Below are 27,466 nucleotides of genomic sequence, written 5' to 3'. Positions count from 1 at the left end.
GATATTATCATGACATATCTCAAATGACGTGAAATGACTGTTTCCTGGTCACATTATTAGAAAACTTCTGTAGTTTTTCAAAATGTTGAATTAGTGCAAAAGCTTTAATTCTCGTTAACTGAAAAAAAAGCATATCTTGGTCGAACATTTTTGATTTGAACATATGAAGGAGCTTCAAACTTTAGTTCCCTGAATTGAATGAACCTGCGTTGACCCACGTGAAAGTAGCATGGGTATCAAGGGCTGTCCATATTAACATACCGGGCGCTGACACATCTGCGCAGGTGGTGATTTTGAAATCTCCATAGAGATCTTGTGGCACCAGTGTGTAGAAAATCCTTCCACTCAGCGGCAAAATGCCATAGGACAAGAAGGCAGCCTGCTACTGTATCCTAGATTCACATCTTTGAAGATGTCAATCCTGTGATTAAAAGTATTTGCCATGTTAATGACATTTTAATAATTGGATTCTGAACTATTAACATGACATGTCTTGCAGTGAGACATTGCCCGTCTTGAAGATACCACAACAATAAGCGAATATCAAAGATATGCGACAGTTCTCAGCTTATGATGCAAGCTCCAGTTGAATGTTGCATAACAAAAATGCGACTCCTTTTCTTCTCTTGCCGTTTTTGATTGCTGATGAGATACAATGAGGTTCTCTCTCGTGACTCCTGCTCTCTCACCACTTACACAGGAGTTATATTCAACTATGGTAAATGGAACATAGAGCGTTCTACTACTGCTGTTATAGTTGCATGGCTTCTCAGTATGTTATTCATGTCTTCTTAAAAGTAATTGTCCCCAAACTTTGTGTAAAGTGATTGTTGCAAACTAACTGCAACTTTGTACTGATGATTTCTTCATTGCTCTGCACGGTAAAATGAATGTTAGGGTTTTCAGTTTGGAGGGAGAGAAAATGTGATCTGACACTGTGAAAGAGTATCCAAAGCTGTGCACGATTCCTGCTATTCCAAAGTGGTGTTGCTGCTAAACAAGTTGTACAATGATAAAGTTAATCCCTCTATGCATTTGCCTCCCCGCCAGGCCCGGGGGCCCCGCCCTGGTTTTTTTTTTACTATATGCCTTTGATAACAATTGATGAACAATACAAAGTGTTCTTCTTCAGTGTCCTGTTTCTGTCTTCAAACACATGTTGATTGATTCATCTAATGGAACATTTTTGACTAGACGTTCCTTTAGTGCCTTTTTTTGGACAGTGGATTTCCATATCAACTGGCTAGCATCTGTCTTCACCTCCTTCAAATGATGGTTGAACACTGCTCTTTGTTGGTGATGATTGTGTTTGGAGCGTCAACACTTTGTATATGACGTGACAGAGACACAAAATGAAAGAAAATAAATGTCATGGTTACGCCATGGATTAATGCTGAATGTCCCACCTTCCAGTCACTGAGGGGTTTCCTTTGGAAATGGGCACTTGAGCCGAGTGAAAGAGTTTCCTTGTAACAGAAAACAGTGATAACTGTGCTTATTTATCCTTCGTTTGGCTGGGTCTGGCAATGCGCTCTGACATGGTGCATGCCCTTGTACCTGACGGCGACGGCCCGGGAAGCTACATTATGTGGCAAAATATGGCAGCGCCAGGCTTGGTTTTACTGGCATATCCAGAGCCAGCGCACATAAGCTCCGTTCGCAAGGACTGCGCACTGGCTGTCCTATGGGGTCGCTTCGGCGTGTGGGGGGTGCGCAATACATGCTGGTTTGTATCCTATAAAGCCCTAAATTGGCTTTTTTTTTGGGTCCAGATACCTTGGGAGGAACCGCTCTCCCCTACAATCCGCGGGCCCGCTCTCTCAACCATGCTTGGTTGCACCGGCAGTATGGATGGGTTCGCATGGGGCCGGGTGGGGTGCTGGGCGCGGTGCGAGAGTGTGCCCGAGGAGAGCTTTCCGCATCTCGCCTCGACCCTCTGGAATTCCCTGGCCGCGTTGGAGCGAGGCGGGGTGGGCCGCTTTCGGGGGGGGGCCACGCTCCCTGGGCTCCAGTTTAAACAGTGGGCTTTAAAACTTTCCTTGTTCAATTTTAATTGTAGATTGTTAGTTATTTGTATGAATGTTTTGGATAATGTTGTGACACCTCCTCGATTTTGATGAGAGGGCGGTTATGATAAAAATGGTTTTTTTTTTTTTATTTTTATTATTTTATTTTTCATTTTGTGTCCCCTGGGCGAGCACTCTGTCAGAGTACTTGTGGGGATCCTACGGAGCGCAAGAGGTGTCTCCTGTTCCATTTCCATTGCACAAATGTTAGGAGAAAGCGGGTTTCCATGTAGCAAATGTCTCACAAACTTATTGTGTGTGGTGGGTCCAATGTTTTAGCAGCATGTTGCAGGCGTATGTGCCTGCGTCTCCAAAATGACACTAAAGGGTTTGAGAGAAGTGAAGGTCCTGTTGGATGATGCACAGGTGTTGTGTTTGCGCATTCCACAGAAAAAGTTCTGATATTCTGGTAGGCCACGGTGTTCTGTAGCCTGAGATAAGGGGGGAAATTGTGGTCTCCAGTCCCCCTACTCCCAATTTCATATTACAGAATCCTACTGGTCTAGCAGTTGAATCTGATTTTGATACTGGTAACAGAATGGCATTCTACATGGCAAGCTAGCTAAGAGAGTCACAGGCAGGAAATGTTGTATAAAACAAAACTGCCCAATGGCTTGTTCCTGCAGCCTGATACTGACTGCTCCCCAGGATCTGATGTTCCACTCTGCCTAATGCTACTGGCATCCTCAATTCAACAAGAAAAGAGAAAAAGGATAATTTCCCATAGTTCAGACTAATGCTGAATAATGCAATAAGAGACCCATCTTATTTTGTGCCATATTTATTCAATTGTGTGTCAAGAAGATAGGTCAAGATTTGATTGATATAAGGTTTGAAAATTCCACTGGGTGATCTCAGCATACTAAGTGATGACAACTTTTAAACTGTTTACTATGGCCTAAGTCATGTTAATGTCTTCTTCAAGTCTTCAGAATAATGGTATAGCCAGGAGTTTTATTTTGCAGTTCTACAGCACAGAGCAAATAAATTACCATCCATCTTTAGAAAGATTTCCCAACTGAGCCCATTATAGGTCATGACCTTTCATAATTTCATTTCATTTTATTGAACCAGACAATAAAAGCAATAAGGCTAGGAACACAAAGAATGGTGATTAACACAGTCAATCATTTATATACATTTAATGCTGATGGGAAATATATGAAGCAGTTTATTTTCCACCATCTCAGGGAAGAGTATGCTCTAAAAGTATTAAAAGATGAAAGGATCCTGAAACTATTCTATGGTATAGACTTAAAACTGGTTGTGTTTTTAAATCATCAGTGCTGAAAAGTTAAAAACCAGACAGCATGAAATTGGAAAGTTCCCTATGAAAGCAGCATTATGGTGACTGAGAACAAACCATTTATCAACATGGAAACAGATGTTTTGTTTCCATAAAAGGCCCATATACAACCATACCTTACAGAATTCTAATTGTGAACAGTATACACCACTGATTTGTTCTATGCCATTTGGCCCTACATTGTGAACTTCAGGAAACTGACTACACAAACAATGAAATAATAACAATACATGACTGACAGCCAAACTATACATTGCCTTAATGAAGTTGAGCAAAATCCTAACTGCTGAAGGTGGTGGCCAGGAACCAACTGAGTAACTTTAGGCCACCTGAAGTTGTGCTGAATCCATCAATGCTCAGCCTGTTGGACATTACCTAGGACCAACCCCTGGCCTCAATTTGAGTTGAAATTGTGGCTATAGCCCTAGCCTGGAGGAGTCTGGATTGGCCCAACTCTGCTCCTCCTTTGCCCTACCCCTTCTCTAATCCCATTTTGGGGTTGGTTTGTTTTTTAATTTTGTATTTGTTTTGTTTTGCTGATAGATCTTAGCCAGCATTCTGCTTGCAGATAATTCTGTAGGTAGATTTCTGGTGTCAGCTGACAGAGGAGTGTTATGTATATAATCTATAGTCAGTGCATCATCGAGTTAAAAATGCAATGAAAACTAGCATACTTTTTGCTTTATTTTAAATAGGATGTTTGAGGTATGAAGGGGAGGCTCTTTTTTTACTGGGATCCCCCTCCAGTGAAGGGAGGAGAGATTTCTTACATTCTTGTTTAGTTAAAACTTTTACTGACAAACAAACATGTCATATACTTTGTGCACTCACTTACAATGCAAGTATTGGGCTTGGGAGGGGGGGATCCTTGAATCTTTTGAGTATCTCTGAGAATCCTTCTGAGTTTCAAGTAAAAATGTTCACAAAACCCAACATTTTTATAAACTGAGTACAGAGTGCTTAACCTATTCTTAGTGTTTTCAGTCTTCTACCATGACCATGATACATCTTTCTTATGCCAAAAATCATGATCAAAATTGAGATTCTCCATAGTTTGGGATTCAGATTGTATTGAGACAATAGAATGATTTTAGCAAAAACATGGTTTAAATTTAATCTACAACAATCAGCTCCTTTATATGATTGGTTTTATAGTCTTCTCACTGAAGGGCAAATTTAGGATGCCAAAGACAAAAGATGTGAGGAAGATTTGCAAATTTTCTTGGGTTCATGGAGATATGGAGCCTCAGCACATCTCAAATGGTTCCAAGAGTTTTTGTGCATGTTGCAATAATTTTCTTTTTCACATTTTGGGACTTTTTGCTTAAAATTTCATTTGCACAAAATGCATATTTAGAATTAAATATGGTTTTGCACAAATGTATGCCATATCTGCAACATGTAAATAAGATTTTCACAATATGTTTTGAAATGTGAAATATCATTTGAAAAACATACAAAAATGGCATTTAAAAATATACAAGTTCATTTTTAAAACATACAAAATTTCTCATAATATTGTCCAGTAAGAAGAAAAAATAGAAATGTTTCATTCTTGAGTGTGTGAATGAAATAAGTGAAGATTTACATTCCTAGCAAGGACAAATATTGTATGAAGGTTTACTTTGATATTTTACTTTGTTTTCCAGTTGATATCTAAGCTTTACCTTCTGTTGAATTTTCACTTGACTAACATAAAACTTTACATGAAGCAACTGTAGGTATTTTGTTCTATTCTTCACTTCTGTTACAAATTGACAAAATAACGCTTTTGACTGTAATAAAAAGTCAAATGTAGTTTTTTTAGAAATCAGCTTTTAACTTCTCAAATCTTTGTGATAATCTTCCTTTCTAAAACATGCCAGGCAGTGAACCCAGGTAGGCATACATCTTTCTCCCCAATGCCAACAATCTTATTCTTTAAAATGCCCTGTGGGATAGGCCAGGGGGAAGGATGGTGATTTTCTCAAGATCACCCAGTGAAATCCTTAAATGAATACCAGAAAGGAGATACACAATTCTCAATGAAAGTGCAGAATCATTTTAAATAATTAACCAATTGACTGGAAAATTCTTTATCCTTGGGGGAATACAGACCGGCACTTTGTGCCAGCCTGTGGGTGGAGTCATGGCATAGCATCCGCAAACTCAACACCATGACTCTGCCCCCATCATGCCATGATGCCACACACCTGTTTACATGGCATGACCTTACCACAGTGCCCATATGGCACAGCATGAAGGGGCGTCATCATGCCGCCCCATCGCAGGGCAACCCCTTTTCAGGGCTTCTTTTTGCTCCTTGTGGAGACTGTGGTGTGCGGTTGCTGCATTCCCCAATCTGGGACAAAAAGGGGCAGTGTCCCACCACCTGTTTACACAGCCCCCTTGTCACCAAATTCTTCACAGATTAACTGTGTTCCTTGACTGATGTTTCATACATTCTGACACAGGAAATGTAGATAATGGGTTCAATGCTTAAAGCTCTGATTTACTATATGCCTACTGCTATACAATGGTTATCCAGAGAGTCATTAAATTGGAGTTGAGAAAAATGAGAAAGCTTTAATTCAATATTCAACCACAATCTTAGCTGTGAAGTTAGGTTAATAGTCTCTACACAAATCTAAAAATATATACTCATTTAAACAACAGGAGCATAAATAATAGTAATTAGCATCAATTATGGGCTGTGACTCCCCACCCAGCCTTGTTTCTATTGTTTTGCTAGTGCTACTTCTGAAAAGGCCAGTAAAGCCTATTTTCTTCTACCAGGAACCATCTCATAAAACCCTAGGGAAAAAGTGGGTATGTTCCCACTTTCTCCAACTAATCTGAACCACCAACAGCACTCAGTGGCAGCTGGTGCCTTCCATATCAGAACTAAAGCAGTTTGACACCACATTAACTGCCATAACTCCTATAGAATCCTGGGATTTGAGGTTTGGTGCGTGAGCACCAGAGCTCTCTGACAGACTAGGCTGAATGCGCTGGATAAAAAATGGGAGGGATGGGTAAAATCTAATCAGTCCTGCAGACAGACAAATGTGCTGTGGTCTGTGTGCAGAGCCCTAAGATAAAATCAAAAGCTCATGCAGTAAATGGGTAAAAGAGCTGATGTGACCAATGTGTACTAGGCTATAGAACTATAAATCTCAATCAATGGAATGAGTATATGGAGATGTCATATATATTGAATACACATACAAATACAAATGAAGTTTTCAACACCTCCAAGTAAACAAATGGGAGGGATAACATAGCAAGCCCATTACAAGAGATAAATTGATAAAATGAGACCAAACACGTTTCGGCAACAGGTCTTCGTCAGTGGTCAGAATAGGCTGTTGTTACAGCATAGAAAATATAACAGTATATGTGGATACATCCAGTGAAAGTAAGTAGTTGTTTGTCCAAAATGGACAGTAACCTGGATGTCCCACAGATCATGAGTGGGTGTGGGTCTAGTAATTACATCTACTATTACAGCTGTATGAAAGGAATACTACAAATGGTTAAGCAGAGACTTACATGGTAAAGACATCAATAGTATCTCCAGCAGCTCTTGCCATCTCAAAGTAGGTCTGAAGAATGTTGACTGTTCCTGAGAGGGCTTCATGTCCACAGCCACAGAAGAGGGCAACTCCAGCATACAGTAGGATGGTGGCAATCAGTGAGGCATAGGGAATGCCTCCCAAACACTTGATACAGCATTCAAAGCACCCTAAACAAAACAGAAGAAAACAGTCTTTACACCTTTCCATTTTCCTCTTCCTCAAGGCCAACCCACATTGGTAGCACTCTATTTCCAGGCCATGTGCATTGCCTCCACACTTGTAAACTCTGGAAAGAGGATGAGCAAACAACAGGACTCTGTAAAAAATGCAAATATAAGGCACCTTTAACTCTTTTGCCACAAAAATCACTACCATGATTTGATCATTTCAATGCACATAAATTTTCTTGACCACTTTACACATCTACAATAGGGTAGTTTTTTTATAAAAGCAGTATGAAGTCATGAGGAATGGGAAAGAAGATATTTTTATATTTATTTATTTTCTGCAGTAGGGTGAGATTTTGGCCCGGTACATATGGACCTTTTAAGCGCCCTCGTCACATGCTACAAGTTGGCTGAGGGCGGAGTGCCCACATGCCCGCAACCTTCGCACGTGATGAGAGAATAACAATGGTGGCGCCCTGTATACATGGGCACAGCCATTGTTACGTAAGTGCCGCGCGGTGTCCGCATGGCACTTACATAATGAGTGCGCCACTGGTGCACTTGTTACACTGCCACCGTGGCTTCAAAAGAGCCTGTTTTTGCGGGTACTTTTTCCGCTGGCAGGAAGCCTCACAGTTTGGTGGCTGAGGCTTCCCTCCGGCAGAAAAACTGGCACCAGCAGGCTGCCCTTTTGGGGTGGTCTGTGCTGTGCCATAGGCAGCCAAGGCTCCCCAGGATGAGTTAAAAGTTCTAGTTCATGAACTCCAGGAACTCACGTTTCCAGCAAAACACGAATACCTGTAACACATTCACCAAAGCTTGGAAACATTACTGTTTTGGACAATAAGAGGCTGTGTAAGGGAAGGCCTGCAGCTGTCTCTAGCTGTGCCAGATGGCAGCCATGGCAACTGCACACTGCAGCCCCGATCTGGCTTTTCCAGGGTGAAATAGCCATGGCACCATGGCTTTAAGGCACTCCTTTGGTGCTGTGTCATGTAAACACAGTGCCAGAGGAGCGCCATGATGCTACACGCCATATGGAACATTGCACAGTGTCATGCTGCCATGGGAAACCACACCCCAACTCTGGCCACAGGCCGGCCTCAATAGCTGGTCTGCACAACTCCTAACTTACCCACATAGGATCTCTTTCCAGTATGGCTACTGGCCATGATGAACAGGAAGTTTGGGGAGTAACATTTTACAACGTTGATATTAAGGAAGGGAAAAGAAATTTATGGTACCTTAAAGACTATCACTCCATGAAAACCTATATCATAATAAAATAATTAGTTTTTAAGGTGACACAATACAGCTAAATCTTTGGTAATCTGAACAATGATTATTTAGTAGGAATGGCTATTAGGTGCATGGGCCCTCCTGCAGGAGACATAGTGTTTGGTGACTAATGGAGTCACAGATAACCAGAAGAAATATAAGATACAAAAGTTTAATAAAGGTTCTGTGAGAACATAGGGGCTGTACAAACAGTCCCCAAGGGTTGGCATGCAGCTGCCCCTTTACTGACAGGATTGGGGCTGCGGTCACTGCATGCCGTGACCCTGATCCAGCCTCCAGAGGGCAGAAAAAGGAGCCACAAAATGCAGCTCCTTTTTGCACCCTCTAAAAGGCGCCCCAGCTACAGTGGCATAGCTTTGTGATGACCTTTTGGCGCTGCATCATTTAGATGCAGCACCATGATGCTGCACACCATTTAGAATGGTGCACGGTGTCATGGCACAAGGGGGCAGAGTCACAGCATCAAGCGTGCAGATGCTCTGCTGTGACTCTGCCCACACCCTGGCACTTTGCGCCCATCTGTACCAGATCACTGTCTGTAAGGAAACAAATATAAAGCTATAGAGAAACAATTGCAAAAGCAAGCTAAAGAAAATGTTAAACTGAGTAAAGTATTTATACACTGTTGTGAACACCATCTACTAAAAGAGATACTGTATTGAACCTGACTTATAAATTTATTACTGTGTTTCAACAAGCAGTTATCTGAAGTGATTACAGAAACACATTAAAAACACTACCAACATTGACAAAAGTCTTTTAGGTTTGGGACACATTAGATAATGGATGTGTGGCTGACAAAGAATAGTTAGTGCTAAGAGGGGGAGAAGGAATTTGAAACCCAGAGTGCTGGCATCTAAAGAGAGTTATAGTAGAGGAGATACTTAAGGGAGTTGCAGGTTCGAGTCTTGCAGTGACGAATTGGTGGGATAGTGGCCATCATCTTCACATAATCGGTGGCAGCAGTGGCACAGATTAAAAAGGAGTGAAAGGTTCAAAGAAATTTTGGCAGTGCCATGCTGTCGCCATCACAAGAACATATCTCTTTCTTTTTGCTTTCTATTCCTGTGATGTCATTTTACACTTTACATCCAGCAATGTATGATTTCCATTGTTTTCTGGTATTATTGTGCTTAAGAATCAGACATGCTCTTTCCTCTTCACTCTCCTTTTGTGGCACATCGCTTTCCATGCAGTGGGGACATGCCTCATTTCATTCATTCATTTGTACAAGACATTTTCCTTTTTGTAATGAAATTTTTAAATATAGACTAAGCTCAGCAAGATGAAAAGAAGCCCATTACTATTCTTCCTATACACATACTGTATAAGCACAAAAATCTTTGGTATTTAATCTGACTAACTTCAGCTTTTTCTTTACATGATTTGACAGCATTAGTTCTCTACATCTCTGGAGAATAAATGCCAGCTGGACCAGCTGACTGGTTTCTATTTAATCTGTGAAGAGCTTTTTTGCTTCAGAGCAAAAAAGGATGTGTAATACGTTTTTAATTCTAGGGGGAAAACATTGTTCCAGTCAACATTCCAAGAGGAAAGTGCCAACTATAAAAACAACAAAAACAACAACAATTGCATGTCCCTTTTTTGTTTCGATTTTTAAATTTGGAATATATATGTTTGTATTTTATAAGTTAATTCTTAAACTATTATGTAAAATAATTGCAAAAAGCAGGTTGCAAAAATGCACCTTTGTATGCTGGTTTCCAATTTAATATAAAATATTCTTTTAGATGTTTTTAATGTGTTATATTAATACTTCACAAACAGAGATACTGTATTGTTTAATTACAAATGAACTCAAATAATAATGTTTGACTTGATGTAGGTAAACAAATATGTCTTAGAGATTTTATGTATGGGAACTGCTTCTTCATGTATAAAGGGCATAAAAATGGAAACAATTTAGAACACAATGTTCTGCCAAACATCAAGTGAAATTTATTTAACAATGTAAGCATGTTCAGTTTCTTAAGGATCTCCTGCCGCTAAAGAGCTAAACTTGAATATTACCCTCTTTCTCCATGTTTAATTCTCTCAACAAATATCAAAAACCTTCCAGACAGAAAATGGACCACATGGACAGTAGAAAATAAACCCTTTAACTTTAAACAGGTAAAGAGATTCCACCTCAACATTAGAAAAGACCACAAGGGCCATCCAGTCCAACCCCCCTGCCATGCAGAAGCTCTTAATCAAAGCATCCCCAACAGATGGCCATGCAGCCTCTCCTTAAAGACCTCTAAGGAGGGAGATTCTACCACTCTCTGAGGGAGTGTGGGCTGTTTGACAGTGGCGGCTCAGAGACAAAACATTTAAAATCTCAGTAAAATTCAAAACAAAATCTATACACAATAAAAAAATCACATAAAAATATACAAAAATTAAAAGAATAACTAAAACCCACCTGCTCCACAAAAACCATCCTGATATGGCTTATATACCACACACCTGCTTAAATAAAAATGTCTTGGTTTGCTGACAAAAAACAGGGAGGGAGGGAGCCAGCCTAGCTTCCTATGGAAAGGCATTCCAGAGAGTGGGAGCAGCCACCAATAAGGTCCTCACCAAGTGAACCTGTGATCTTGGCAGGGCTGAGAGAAAACCTTCTCCTGACGATCTTAGGGCTCTGGCTGGTTCATATGGTTCACTTCTTTGGGAAAAAAGTGACAATCTAAATTCAGAACTATACACATGGTTGAATACACAGGGTTTCAAATCTAGACTTTTAAAAGTTAAGCACTTAAAGTCTTTGTTTTCCTTACATTTAATGGCTGGCATTCTGCCTTGCAGGATTCATAACCCAGCGTTATGGATCTATAACAGTTTCAAATTCACGTAATGCTACATATTCACAATGGTGGCACTACTGCAATGATTGTAAATACTCCTGAGCCCCAAACTTAAACCTGATGGATCCACTGCATATGACAGAGGTTTGCAGTGCTAATAATTTGGAGCACTTGAGAAGAATGTGGCTAGCTCCCCTTGAGGCATAGTACAATGGGCATAGTGCAATGAGCAGAAACTTCTATTCATCTCACTGCAGCCTGGAGAAGAGGGAACATATCTCACCATAGTTGGGAGGCAAAAGGGGGCTAGCTGCATCATCCTAAAGTGCCCCACTTACACACACTACCAACCTCCATTTCAATTAGGAGCTTCCTCAATATACTGTATTAAACTGCAGCTTCAAAGAAGAAGAATTTTTCTTTGATGATGGCTGGAAAAAAGGAATTTAATACTACATGTGTTCTAAAATGCACCCTATAGCTTCAGTTGAAATACTGCACATCCGTATGTAACTATAATGATTTAAAAAATCAGTACATTCCTCCCACTCCCTTTATAAAAAGGATGAGAGTGGGTGGGTGGGAAATTATTAAAAGTTATCTGCCTGTGGTCTTCCATCTGAAAGCTTAGACATGGAAAATTTAATCTCTTGTCACACTTCACATGTGTAGCAAACATACAAGGTGAAAAGGCATAGTGTGTATATGTAAATCATTGACCAACATCATTCGTTTCTTTGTGTATAGGCATAAAAGGAACCACTTTTGTAAAGGTAAGGCTGCTTTGGAAGAAATAACCAGAAACAAGTAGAAAAAAGGGGTGTATCAGCAGCAGAGGGGGATTTGGAGAGAAAAAGCTGGGAGAGTGATAAAATAGAATGGCCTTGTACTAAAGCAACATTCACAGTGTCGAGTGTCACTTCATAATACAACAGTGCTTCTTGCAAACTGATGATCTGTGGCATAATATGAACTATGGAAACATTTCACGGCAAGTCAGAATGTCCATGTATGTCCTTACTTTCAAAAGGGAAAAATGCTATTGGATTTAACAGTTTGGCTTTTTTTGACAAGGACTGAGATCCCATATGAACGGATTTTTGAAGTGAAAAAGGCAAAGTAAACAAACAAACAAGCAAGCTTCATTTATATACCACCTAAGCATTTGCTAAGCTTCATATCACCTAAGCATTCGCTGAGCAGTTTACAACTGTAAGCTAATTTGCCCCCAACAATCTGGGTACTCATTTTAGCGACCTCGGAAGGATACAAGTCTGAGTCAAGCTTGAGCCCATTTGCTGGTCTTGAACTCACAACCTTATGGTTTTGGGTGAATGGCTGCAATACAAGCATTTAACCACTGTGCCACCAGGGCTCCTCAGAGTGAGGACATGTTTCTCAATGATGTTGATATATATTCAAATATAACTGACCATATTTCATGGGAACATGACTATGACTGTGACCTCCAATTGGCTAGGATCGTGTGTCAGCCAGTCAAGAGAGAAAATAAAAATCATGCTAGATCAATGATCAACAAGGTTATTTCACTCAAACCAATGAAGTTGATCTGCATGGGCTTGGTGTCCTCCACTAATATCTGTCTCCAACAGCTTTGCTCCTTCTTTAATCTACAGTGGACTCCACATCCATTGGGTTAGAGGTACAGGACCCCTGTGAAAGTGAAAAAACTGCAAATAAAAAAGTACTATTTTTTAACTTGGGATAACACCTCTATAGGAATCTCGAGGTCCTCTAAAGTGTCTGTGATCAATATCTGCTGAAAGCTGACCATAAAATTGCACTGGAGAACATGCAAATGCCTCTCTAGGAATCTCTGGGTTCTCCACTATGGCTTCTCATGGATGTTGTCTACTGAGTTGCACTGAAGAACCTAGAGATTACTAGAGAAAATGTGTTAAATCCATGAATAATCAAATCTGAAAAAGTCAAAGGTGAAAATGTGGAGGGCTGGCTGAACTTCTTATTTCAAGGGCAAGCTAGTAAAGAAGGAGCAAAGGTGTTAGAGCTAGGTATTAGAGGACACTGAGCCCATGCAGATCAACCCTGTAGAACCCACAGTTTAATGGGTTTCAGTGGAATAACCTGGTTGGCAACAGGGTATGGTGGGGGGATAAGGGAGAGAAAACACAATTTGAAGAATAGCTTTTGATATTCAAGGGGGTATGTATGGAGTCCATATCAAGATTTCTGTTTCTCTGTAGACATGAACACACACCCATGCACCTATAGAACTGCTTTAATAAATTACTGTACGAGTAATTCAGAGAACCATGAAACCAACTCTATTGCGTGCCCAGCAAGGATTTTACTTAGGTTTATTCAAACAACCACCCCAGCATCATATGGCAAGTCACTTCTGAAATACAGGGATGTTTGGGAGTTCTTTTGTCCCTCAGTTGAAAAAACAACAACGTCATTTATCTTGTTGAATATGGACAACATCTTCAAGACTTCTCAGGATAATAGCCAGCATGTTTATTTCAGGCTCTGCAAGAACTGAACTGTGTTCAAACCTATGTATACACTAGGTCTGGACTGTTGGCATCTTAGTCTATTTATTGTTTTAAATTTTTGAAGTACAAAGTATGGCCAAAATCATACAAAGAGGGGAAATAAATTAATCAATAAACTGTCAATTAATTGAAATGCATGCACTGTATTTCATTCAACTGAGAACTCTAATTTATGGAGCATTAATGGCTAGGAAAATGCAGAGAAATTTGTGTTGTGATTACTTTTTATGTGTTTACAGTACATTAAGTTTATTGCAATTTAAATTAGACATCCTACTCGCACAGCTAATAAACATGCATAGATATGGACATTTAGCAGTGCTTGCATGTGAGGTGAATTAGTCAGCTACACTGGAAACAAACCCTTTAATCTAAAAACTTCTAAACTGAGTCTGTCCAAGTTAGCCAGCTGTCATAGTTAATGATTGTGAAATAGAAAGAACACAACTGGGTCCTTCCTTCCACTGCACAATGATAACATCATTGGCAAATCAGATAGCAATGTTATTTATCATTGTCATAGTCACTGATCTTTCTCTTGACAACAAATTTATATTGATGGGACAGGTCATTTCCATCACCTTCTTCCTTATGCAGTTCCCTGAACAACTTTGCCTTGAAAATGGTATGAGATATGGTGGATTCAGTAGCCACCTGGTGGTTTCCATGTCAGTGGTTTCCATGTATGTGGGGTGGTGAATCTACTGCAGGTCTTAATCTGTATTTTAAAGTCACCCAAGAGTCTGAACCTGATCCTCCAAGTAAGTTCATCAGTGTGGTGTAGTGATTTGAATGTTGGACTATGATCAGGGTATCAAATTCCCGCTCAGCCAGGGAAACCCATTGACTGACCTTGGGCAGGTCACACTCTTTCACCCTCAGAGGAAGGCAAAGGCAAACCCCTATGCACAAATCTTGCCCCCCCCCAAAAAAAAACTGTGATAGGGTCGCCATAAGTCAGAAATGACTGGAAGGCACACTACTACAAATCCTGGATTGTCTCTTTAAAACTGACTTTAAACCCAGAGTGAATTCAATCACCCACAGACATGGAAAACACAAGACATCTCTGGGTGTCCTAACACAGGGCAAAGAGGGAGGAGGAATTGTGCAGCCTGGTGGATGTTCCTAGCAGCCTTAGCTAGCACAGCCAATAGTAAGGAATAGTGAGAGTTGCAGTTCAATTACAACTAGAAAGTCACAGAGTTCACATTCCTGGCTTAACAGATGCTACATCTGCACTGCAGATATAATCCAATTTGACACAACTTTAACTGCCATGGCTCCATCCTATGGAATTCTGGGATTTGTATTTTCCAAAATGGGAACCAAACTCTTTAACAGAGAAGGCTAAATGTTTCACAAAACTATAGTCCCCTGAATTCTGTTGCATTGAGACGTGGCAGTTAAAGTGTTGTCAGACTGGATTATTTTGGCAGTGCGGATGCAGCCCAAATCTCACTACACTGACTGAACCTAAAGCAATTTTTACAGTAAGTGCATCATTATATTTGAATTCCTGCCAATATGAAAATGGATTCCTGCTCTTTTTGGAAGATTAAATGAGTTACGTGAAAAATGCTTTTTTAAAAAATCATTGTAGGGCCACACCTCTCCACTGCAAAAAAAAAAAAAAATCTTCTAGGGGTATGAGGGCATTTTCACCATAGTTGGGGTTTTCCCCAGGGAAGCAGAAAAATGGGAAAACCTAGAGCAGACAAATCATTGCATATGTCAACAAAGAAAAGGGGCAGCTAATATATCAACCAAGTACAATAGTCACAAGAAACTGATTAACAACATACTATTTGGGTTTCTCCTAGGTACTCCCAGCTATACTAAATGTAGAAGCTGCTGGTTAGATAAAAGCAGTACTGTCTCATGACTCTCCTGGATATAGGTCACTAGGACCAGTTGTTCCTCATGCCAGAGGCAACTGTGAGAACAGCCTTTGGCCTTTGTGAATGGGATCTAACAACTCTGCTATCATGTATTGAATTTTTAACCTACGGCGGCTTATTTTAAGTTTGTTTTCTCATGATGATGTGCAACAAAAAGTGTACTACCTTAATATTTCCTCAGTGTGGTATAGGGAAGGCTGCTATGCTATACATGCTTGTCTGGAAGTAAGTCACAGTGATAACTGAAATTGCTTTGTGTGTGTGTGTGTGTATATATATATATATATACACACACACACACAGGGAGGCAGACACACACATGTACACACACACACTGAAATGTATGTTTCAGAATTAGCATTTCAGTATAATTATATGAGGCAGCAGACATTGTATTTGGCTGAATTAATTCAGCCATACCTGAACCTGAGTGAATTCACATTAAAGTACTGATTTTCCTCTGTCAAAGCAGAATGTACAGCTGTAGCTAATCCTTCTTACTGATAAAGGATTGCTCTGTGATGCAGCAAGCATGACCAGGGCCATCAGCCATCTGTTGAGGTCTGCCAGGTGTATCAGACACTGTCAAAACTTGTGTGGGGGATATATATATATATATAAAAAATCATAACTCCGGGCAAGCCAGCCAGCAATTACAGAACTTTAAACAAGTCACTGGACTGCCACATACAGATGGTAATAGATTCAGTTAAACTTGACAGGCCACAAATTGTTGAGACACAATATAAAGTTTCTTGAATGAGGCATCGAAGATGAGCAGAGGAAGAATAGAAAATAGACTAACGGATTACACGGGCAATGTCTGCTGAAAGCTTCTGGATTTGCTTATATGGAAGAATAAGCATAAGTTACATAATGCATAAGGCCTGATGTGAAAAGAATGGCCATTTTCAATGGACCCACCAAATTATGGAATTCCTTGCACCCTCTTTGACTAGGATTGCCAGGTGAAATAAGGGACAAGGTTTCTGTTCCTTCAACAGTTGTGTAGAACTATTTATATAAGCAGCACCTGCTGAAATCCCCTCTTCTGTACAACCATTAAAGAGACAGAAGCCCTACCCCTTATTTAACTTGGAAATCCCACCTTTGAGTGTTTTCACATAGACAAGCCTCTCCTATCCAGTTAGGTGGCTGTCTCTTGAGTTTTTGATATTGTGTTTATATTATTGACCTATTTTAAATTTATTTTGTTGATTTTAATGTTTGTTAGGCAATTTATGTACATGCCCCTACAGTTGTCTTCTGTTATCCTACTTACTTTGGTGAGTTCCTGCTGACAAGGTTTAACTAATATAAAGAAACACTGCTACTTATAGAACACATATTTACTTCAGCAGTTATAAAAGCTCTTACCAAGTCCCAAATTCCACATGATGAAGTCAGTGTGACCTGATCATTGCAGTGGCTTTGCATGTTCTGAAACAGTGTTCCAGACAGAATAAGTAGAACAAAATTGAAGATATAGATGCATATGTATATAAATATTTAACATAAAGGCAGAATTCAAAGATATAGCCATGTTAGTCTGTAGAATCAGTATGTGGAGAGATCTTGTAGAACCTTTGAGGCTAATTGAATGAAAGAAATTGGCATATGCATTTGGTGGAGTGGAAGCCAGGCACAGACATATGCATGCCATTAGTATGTAAGGATATCAATTCAAATTACAAATCCTTTGTGTATGGGGATGAAGTTGCAGGTCCTGTTTTAACCATGGTCAGTGCACAAAGGCCTGGAAAACTGGTCATTGTTCATGGAGATGAACTGTCAGAACCAGTTTTGCAATGGGGCTAGTTTGTGGTGAGGGGAATAGATGAATGTAGGGCACCCCCATGAGGAGGGGTCAAATAGTGTTGAAGTGTGTGTAGTGAGTAAGGAAACCATAGTCTTTGTTCACTCCATTGCTGAGGGACTGTAGTTTGTGGATGAATTCCAGTTCTGCTGTTTCTCTTCCCAATCTACCTTTCTAGTTCTTTTGTTCAAGGACCACTGTTCTGAGGTCTGAGATGGAATACCCAGGGAGACTGAACTGTTCTGCCTCCGGTTTTTGTGTATTGTGTTTTATTATCATTAAAACTAGACCTGCAACTCCATTTCCATACACAAAGGATTTCTAATTTGAATTGACATCCTCACATACCAATGTCACACATATGTCTGTGTCTTGCTTTCACTCCACCAAATGCATCTGAGGAAGTAGACTGAAGTCTATGAAAGCTCATGCTGCCATATTTTTTTTAACTTAGCCTCAAAGGTGCTACAAGATCTCACCACATATTAAACATAAAGGTGTATGGAGAATATCACTTTTCAAAAAATAATCAGACTTTTGTTGTTGTGCAAAAGGGCCTTTTAATGTATGCTGTAATTGTTATTCACATTCAAGATATAGATGCAATATGCCCATGTCCATTAACATAAATATTCTGTATACATTGAATATGATTTTATAAATAAATAAATAAATAAGCAAGCAAGCAATTTTTTGATTTAGTAGTTGTGCAGAAGAAGGGTCTTTCAATGGATTCCATATGGTATACTTTTACTGTTACTGTTTTTAAATGCATTTATATTTTTTAAATTTGTGGTGTTTCAATATGATTAAATGTGTGTGTGTATTTGTCAGTTTTTAGCAGTAATTTTCTTTCATCCATGATGTGAACTACCTTATGTCCCATGTTGGAAGAAAGTGGGTTTTAAAATAAAATAAGATAGCAAGTCTTATAACTGCCGGGGTGTGTGTGTGTGTGTTTCATACCAAGCTGATAGAAGTGTTTAATTTAATAAATAGCTCCTAATGCATTCTGATATCTTAATGAGTAGAAATTGTTCAATAATGGAATGTTAAAAGGAGGTGCAATTTTGCATCTAGCTAAACTGCTGAATATTTTCCCTTAATAAAAGTACTGTGGGGCCTAGTTATTATGACAACTACACCAAGCTCAATTGGCTTCACCTATTGTGCTTTTCCTTTTATCTATCCACCGCTCATATTTTTGAACATTATAAGTACTGTGGAAAATTTTATGTACAAAATATAGATTGTGCAAACAACTAACCATTTTCCCTTTCTGTCCCATTAGAAGTAACTGGTAGAATTGGAAGGGTGGGAAGTAAGGGCAGCAATAAAATACATTTGATAGAGTTATGACATCCCAATGGCAGGGGGGTAAAGGTAGTGAGATATTAAGGTAGAGTTCACAGCTATAAAAACACATTTGCCATATTTAGTTGCAAAGTGGTATTTGTAAGTACTAATACAACCAAAAAACAGACTAACAAATAATGGACATTTAATAGGTTCCCCTTGCAGGAACATAGTCTTTGCAGTTGTCATTGCTAAAGCTTACCAGAAATATAAAAAGGGAAAAACAGATTAATGTTTTATGCAAATATTTCCTTACTGATGTTTTATGCCTTCAGATCACTCTGATTCCCAGGCTGGAATCAGGCAGAATGGATGCAGATCCACTGGATCTAGCCAAATCCTCATCCAAAGGGGCCTTAACCTGGCATAAATAGACTGGCTATTTGTCATGGAGCAACAGCTGTTGGACTGAACGGCCCTGTACACCCTGTACCTGACTCTGCTGTTGCATCTGCTGAGTAGACACCCATCACAGCCTGTAACACCAGATGGAGATGCCTGGCCATGTGGGTGTAGTCAGGCACCCCATTTCCACACTTATGGATTGTGGTGCGGGTCTTCTCAGTAGACATGATGGCTGAGGCAGGTACAGGGCACACAACAGTAATGGGTCAATGGCACAGTGGTGAGCAAGCATGTAAACACCACCCCCACTGCTGCACTGGCCCAGGGACTGTCCTGGGGCAAGACCTTTGGCAGCATAGCATGGGTTTGGTCAATCCTGCCTCTCTGCTTAGGGCTTTCATCTCTCCCTCCCTTTGGGGGCAATTTGAGCAGTGCAACTGCTAATGGTTCCAGGAATGGTACCAACTCCAGTGCTTAACCATTCCTAGGAGCTTATTCCATTAACATATCTTACCTCTTCTGGCTTCAATTCAGGATCCGGGATGCCCCTGGATGTTATCATACCTAAATCACTGCCTATCTAGACAGGATGCCACCACCCGGATGCATCCCAAGTCGAAGCCTCGCTCAACCAGCACTGTTTCAAAGTCAGGGAGCTTCTGGGTTCAAGAATTGGATGATTGAGCAAGGCTTTGACCTAGGATTCATCGAGCAGCGGCATCCCAGCTAGATAGGTGGCGGTTTAGGTATGATAACATCCAGCTGCATCCCAGATCCTGAATTCAAGCTAGAAGAGGTAAGACGGCTTATTTGTTAATGAGATGATTTTTTTGTGGCCCTATAAAAGTTTTATGCATTGTTTAGTCTACCAGAGAATGCATCTAGACTGTGTTTGCATAGCTTAGAGTTAGTTGACAAACTCTAAACCTATGCCCTACTCAATCCCTCCTTTTACATTTGTCAAAGACATTTTGCTTCCATTGTTGATTAAACACTGTTGTTATATCTTTACCTGGACAAAGATAATGTTTAATTTTAACTGTTGTTCATCAAAATAAGCACAATTTCAACCCATGGTGAATGATACTGGTCATTCATATAACCATAGCTAATGCTACCTAATTAATTTCCAAAGTGAAATAAGTTGAAAATGAAATGTTTGTGGTCTCCTTAAACACCATGATGGAGCAGAGGAACCTATGGCTCACACATGCAACACCACATTGTGATTTAGCATTTCATGCAAAGTAGCACTTAGAAGGTAATCTGACCCATGTCACTTTCCAAGTTCTGATATTAATGGTTATGAGAGGATAATATGCTAAAATATATGCTAGAAAACCAAATAATTGTTTAAATATATTTCATGTTGCTTTTATATAATTATGGCCCTCAACAGACCAGCAAAAAATGCTGGCATGAGGGCAGAGCAGGAGTGTGGTGACCGCCCCCCCCCCCCCCCCCGCTAGCATCATGCCAGAATCATACTGCCCAACCAACCACACAGCAGGCAGCATCACACCACAGCTTTGGTGCAGCACATAGACACGGTGCACCAAGGAGCCACAGAAACGCTACGGCGGCACAGAAAAGGGCATTGTTTCCACTGCTCAAAAAGAAGCCATTTTTTGTGGCTTCTTTTTGCACTGAGGACCTGCCAGGTTGGGGCATGGTGTGCAGTTGCCTCGGCCCCAACCCAACACTTCCAGGGGTGGCACAGAGCTGCCTGTTATGTAAAGACTATAACATGTAAAAGAATCACAACAGTTGTAAAACAATTAGGAAATAAGAGAAGGTGAAATACAGGGGTTGTTCCCACTATGGTTTAAACTGGATTGTGATCCAGTTTAAACCACCATGGTTCCCACTTAATTCGAATCCCTGAAGCAAAAAAAGGAAAGGGGGGGCAATTATTTTTACCCATTTAACCCGTGTCAAAAAGACACTGGTAAAATGGGATGTTTTGAGGGCTAAATCAATTTATTTGGAAATAAATCGATTCAGCCCAAGTGGGAACCAGGTGGAATCAAATCAGATCCAAATCCGCCCTGGTTCCCACTGGCAGCAGCTTTCCCATGCTCCATCTTCAGTCATCCCAGCCTGCCTACCTCCTTCCATCCCGGCCATTCCTCTGCCCCCGGAATGGCCAGGAGGACAGAGGGACACATGGCAGGGCCACGGCTGTCGCTTCCTGCACCAATTCTTGAAACCAGTGCAAACATAGTAGGAACCACTGTGTTAGCTGAACCGGTTTCAGAAATCGGTGCAGGAAGCGAATCAAGAGGTAAGTGGATTTCATATGGACAAAACCAGGATGAAAAGCATTGTCATAAAAGCAAGTTACAATTTTCTTACTAGCCTCCATGTAAAGTTACTGTCAGAAGCAGCCAGCAGAAAACTCTTTCAGTTGTCCAATCTGTATTCATCCCAAACTAATGTCTCAAGGAATATACTGTAGTTCATTCAGGGGTTTCTTCAGTCCCCTCAGCACAAGGCAGGCAAACACATCTAACACTAGAGGTCAGTGTGATTTGAGAAAAAGCCTTTCCAGTTCCCTAGAAATGCAGCTAGCATGTCATACTATACAATTGTAAGTCTGGATACCTCAAGAAGCTACAAATCTTAGGATCCATGGCAATTAAAGTGGTATAAAAGTTTTATAATTGTGTATATGGAAAAGAAAATAGATTATTGTGTCATGATATCCTGGCAATAACTGTAGTGTAGTTGCCTTGCAATGAACTACCTGTGGATAAAAACTCTTCACACCATAAATAAAAAAAGCATACAATTAATGTCCTTGCATGAGAAGATAGATCAAACCCATGTTTAAAACTAAAATTTCCCTTTATTTCAATACAGAAGATTTGTATGGTCCAAAACATACTGCAGAAATAATCCAGTCTGACACCACTTAAACTGCCCTGCCTCAGTGCCAAGGAATCCTAGGAATTGTAGTTTATTGTAGCACCAGAGCTCTCTGACAGAGAAGGCAAAATGTCTCATAAAACTACAGTTCCTAAAATTCTCTAGCATTGAGCCAAGGCAATTAAAGTGGTCTCAAACATGGATTATCTCTGCAGTGTGTTTTGAACCAATGTTGTCAAATACTGAAACAGGGAGGGAAATGACAAATAAAAATCCTCCCAGTAATGATCAGGAATAACTCTATGAACTAAATATGGTATGGTTCTGAAGACAAGTAGAATAGTTGAAGTAAAGGAGTGTTTTGATACAAGAATGATTGCATTTATTTTAATATAAAATCTGGAAAATCTGATCTATGTTTATATGCAGGAGCTTTCCCCAGCTGAAGCCCTAGATGTGCATTTTGCATCCACATCTGTACTCAAGGTGACAGCCTGTCAAGAGTTTCTTTGCAACTTCCATAACTTTTGTCTTTAGAAATCTAATGCACAGAAATTATCTGTAACAATGTTTTTAGACTACTGCTTAAACTAACTGTTACCTTTTTTGTTGATAGTAAAGAAGAGAAAATATACCCCTTCTTAGTGGGAATGTTTCACTGTCACTAAATCAGCATCTTGGAATAAATTCCTACAACATTTGTGGAGTACAGTCATCTCTCCATATCCATGGATTCTGCATCCATGGATTCAACCAACCAGTTTGAAAATATTCTCACACACACACACACACAGAGAGAGAGAGAGAGAGAGAGAGAGAGAGACAGGCTCAGTTTCTTAGACAGGAGTACCAAATGAATTTAAGGCTATGGGTTTTAATTCTCTTATGTACCATATGCATCATATAATGCCTCTGTCTGAAACAAGGATTAAGAGGTCAAGTTACTCTTGTGGCATAGTTATATAATCCATTGTAGAGTAGACTTTATTGCTCCTGGCATCACTTTGTTTAAAGCACTCCTGCTTCTAAAGTGTTTCCTTCAGGCTAACATAATAAAAACTACTGCATAACCTATGTTTAATAACCCTAGCAGAGAAACAGAGATTAGCATCATCAAAATAAATGGACAGACATTTTACTACATTCACAGGTAACTTTTAAAATGGTTACTACCCTCCAGTGTACAAGCATAATAACCACACAGTCTGGCCACATTTGCTTCAACCACCTGGCAACTCTTTCTTTTAAAAGCACATTCAATTTTCACATATTTGCTAGCAAATAAATGAAAACAAACATGACAAACTAATAAGCTATCTCTCCCCCACCCTTGAAATTCCTTATGTTAAAATTAGGAAACTCATATTCACTAGACAATTCAAAACCCTTCATGCTAAAAAAGTTGGGTACAATTAAAAAAAAAACAAGTCATCATCAACTGCATTTGCTATTGTATAAAACTTTATCCTAATCCATTTCCATATTGGCGCAGGTCTGGGTTCAAACCAATACTTTCTTGGTTGCCATGTTAGATGTTTTCTGATATAAGGACAGCGGGACAACACCAACAGCAATGAGTCTTTAAAATGTGTTGAATTCTCAATGGTTGAATATCAGTCCAAAGGGATTGACAAGTGAGTTCTCAGATTGTTCTCAACTTCCTTGACTTTAAATATATTTTTCACCCTCCACCAAATATAAAAGAAAGGCATTATTGCTTGCACCAAAGTGTGAGAATGATATTTCACTTCATGCTTCATGAAAGTATTAAGGCCACTTCCATGGTACTAGATATTGGAGAGATGACTACAAGGTTGCACCATGATTCAAGACAACTTGAAGGCACCTAAGACTTCAGTGTATATGCAAGGGACTCAGGGAACTGATCTGAACTCACTTTAACCTTTTTCTAAGAAACATGAATATTACTTAGGCCCTATTTGGGAGATCCAGGGTACTGGGAACAAGGCCTACAAGCTAGGAAACAGAAGAGGAGAAATATTTGATATGTTTCAGATACAGTGTGATTGACTGTTTCTTGTGGAAAGGGAGGACATTGATTTCTCAGACTGGACTGTATTCAGTGGTTGCTGTGGTGACAATATCTGGCCAATGTACAAGGCATTACAGCTGTATGGGAAAGCTTAAGAAGCTGGATACTCCCTATGGCTGTGTGCCCAGAATGAACCATGATAAGTCCCTCAGATCATGTTATTTGCCTAACACAAAAAGATGCTGTTGCTAGCAATAAAGAAAATGGTAAAACACAATTTTAATCCTGACTTGACATTTATCAATGTAGAACTGAATTTCAATGACTACAGAAAGAAAGCAATCAAAAGACTGAAAAAATGGTAGATGTATCCCAGGAGGCGAAGACTTCCTCCTTTTTCTTTTTTTCTCTCCACCCCACTTCTTGGTAGATGTTGCCTAGTTTGGAATCTTAGGCAGGTTACAAACCGCCAGAAAGTATGTGCGGAGCGTGTACTAGGGTTAGGAAGGGGCGGTGCTTCCGCAACCCCTAACCCTAGTACGCGCTCTGCACGCACAAAATGGCGGCGGCCGTTCCACACAGCCACCACCATTCCACACGGCCACCACCAGACATGTTGTGGCGGAAGTGACACCGTGAAAGCGCGCCTTGCGCTTTGCGGTGCCACTTCCGGGGTCCAGGAAGGAGCTCTGTTTTGGAGCTCCTTCTGGGTTTGCGTCGCTGGGCGCAGCCTTCAGACGGCTGCGCCAGTGACACAGAGGATAAAGGGGCCAAGCGGCCCCTTTCTCCTCCTCCCCACCATCGCCGGGTGTCCTTGGGGCTTGAAGCCCCAAGGACACCCCTTTCCAGGCCGCGGGGAAGCGGCCTTTTGCAGCTTCCCCACAGCCTGGAAAGTGGCGGATCGGGGCCGGTCTGGCAGCTGCCGGTCTGGCAGGCTGCCGGTCTGGCAGCTGAGGCCCCGATATAACGAGGAAAGGGGCGGGTGCACACCGCCCCAAACGGGCTGTAACCCGCCTTAGAAGCCTCAGTTTACCTTTTTCCTCTGATTTAGAAAGAAGATACCTTTTCCCCCGAAAAGGGCTACATTCTCCAGAAAGAGAGCAACTGTAGGATATTGGTTTGTTTAGGATAGTAGGAAACCAGGATTCAATTTCCTGCTTGGCAATAGAGACCCACTGGATGAGTTACCTCTCAGCTTCAGAGGAAGGCATAGTCAAACCCTATCTATAATAAATTCTTCTGAGAAAATCCTTCAATAGTTTTGTCTTAGGGTTGCCATAACTCAGAAACAACAAATTTTCCAATGTTGAGTCTTCGGTAGCTTTTTGTGCAGCTCAACCTCTTGTCCTTTTTCTTTTCTTTTTTCTTTTCTTCTAACCATGTAGTGAGGCTCACACTTCACTAATCTTCGGATCTCAATTTTCTTCCTCAGCCTTTGCCTGAGCTTTCAGCAACTCATTTCTTGGAAAAGGTAGTTAAAAGTCTTTCTTCCTAAATCTTTAGGATGAACTGCTAAATGGATGGGAACAAAGAAAGCTTAACTGTGGCCAATTTTACCGTTTATAAATTTCATGTGTATGAGTCATCTAGCAGGCACATTGGGCTACAGTAGGCCCATTCCTGACCTGGTTCAGGACCTGGATCATTGCTAGCAATGTCCAGGCATTTGTTACAGACCTATATCAGACAGGAGGTATAGACTGGATAATCTGATGCAAAATGGATCTAGCTTGCCTCTCCACACCACATCACTGAGTTTTAGTTTTATTTTATCCATGGTTATTCTATTCGGAAGTCATTTGTGTTTATTAAGCATTAATTACAGCATTAAAAATGATAGCAACATCTCAGTGGTGTCACTAGACGCATGGGGAGCAGGGTCTGAACCAGGTAACACCTCAAAAGAGGGTGACACCCAGATGGGCCCTCCTCCCACTGCAGGATGAGAAGGGGCAAACACACCCCTCCTAGTTTCACAGTGGTAGCGATTCCCTCCTCAGGAGGAGGTTGCCACCATAACCAAGGAGAAGGGGCAAGCACACCCTTTTGGCTACTGCCCCCCATCAGACCCCACACCTGGTGACACCAGGTGTGAACATGCCACTGCAACATCTCTAAAGATGATGGAAATTTAACTCATTGTAAATCTCAAATCCTCAGCACATTTGTTCCATTTCTTCTAAAAGGAGGGATTTTTCATTCAGTATGCTGGCTGCCAAGAATAAATTATACCTCTATATTTAATATAATCCTTTGACAGAGGAAATTAGACTGAGGGACACAACATGGTCCACAGTTTCTCAGCCTCAGTCTTAAATGGTTTACAATATGTTTACTGCCAACACCCATCACCATCAAACCTTTAATCAAGATGCACATAAAGAGTTCACAACAACAACAACAACAACAACAAACCCCCAATAAAAAGTAACTGTTGCACACACTACAATAAAAGCCAAACTAAATTCCATTTTGAACATGTACATTTTGAGGAAACATACACAACAGCTTGAGTTTCTGGGAGGAACAACATAAAGGAAACGTTTAAACAGAAAGAAAGGAACACAATTCTATAGGCTTTACCTTCATTGTGATTCTTAGAACATCGCTATCACAGCAGGCCTGGAATAATCTGAAAAGTCTACTGAAATTTCATCCTTACACGACAAGGTCACCTTTGGGGGGAATAATGCATTCTGGACCTCATACACTGATTCAAAGGTAGCAGGCAGATAAGGGAATTGTACTGAAAAGCCACAGTCAGCAGGAATTCATATGGAATCAGTCTTTGAGTTAAGTAAGGATTTGAGCTTTAACAAGACAACGATATGGCTGGATCTGCAGTTATATCAGTTTTTTATTTAGCAACCTAGAGGTGGAGATTTAGAAAAATTAAACCCCCTATCTATAAAAACTTTGTTTGGTAAACTGTTTTCTGGTCTCATGTTTATGCAGATGTCACACCCTAAAACAGACTCTGTATAGATTGCTATATGGATCTTTTAAATGTTTCAATTAAGGATAGAGTGAAAAGCTAAAGCCAAGGTGCTCATATTAAAGTAGGCACATCTTGCTGAGATCACAGTCCCTGCCTTGACTTTGTTCATTTACAACGTACCCTTATTTTACCCTGGGTGGATGTAGCACTGTAGCAAACACAAGGGAGATCCCTTGGATGCAGAATAATCCCACAGAGCTCCATATAGCTATAAGTGAAGCACATTGCCATCTGGTGTAATATTTTCTCATTGTTGCTGTTGGGTTTATGAATTTTGGTTTGCAGTTATACCTCCCAAAATCCTTCAGCTAGCACATGGCAGCTGAGAGTTTCTGGGAGCTGTAGTCCAAAAGGTTTGTTTGTTTGTTTGTTTGAGCAATGTGTCATTCAGCCACCAATTCATATGATAAACAGATTCCCTAGAATTTCTTATGGATCCAAATGTAT

The 27,466-nt window shown here is 40.4% G+C and overlaps 1 protein-coding gene across 1 annotated transcript in view; it reads right to left on the bottom strand.

Moving 5' to 3' along the window:
* GPM6A (glycoprotein M6A) overlaps positions 1 to 27,466 on the bottom strand; it is a 135,401-nt gene that overhangs the window by 26,386 nt on the left and 81,549 nt on the right. Inside the window, 3 exon segments of the mRNA XM_042470134.1 lie at positions 275 to 382; positions 385 to 421; positions 6,904 to 7,096. Of these exon segments, the coding sequence (XP_042326068.1) occupies positions 275 to 382; positions 385 to 421; positions 6,904 to 7,096 (338 nt within the window).

The sequence above is a fragment of the Sceloporus undulatus genome, chromosome 5, assembly GCF_019175285.1.
Source record: "Sceloporus undulatus isolate JIND9_A2432 ecotype Alabama chromosome 5, SceUnd_v1.1, whole genome shotgun sequence".
Taxonomy (NCBI): Eukaryota; Metazoa; Chordata; class Lepidosauria; order Squamata; family Phrynosomatidae; genus Sceloporus; species Sceloporus undulatus.
Note: the sequence above shows the minus strand (reverse complement) of the source record. Positions and strands in the feature narration are given on the sequence as shown.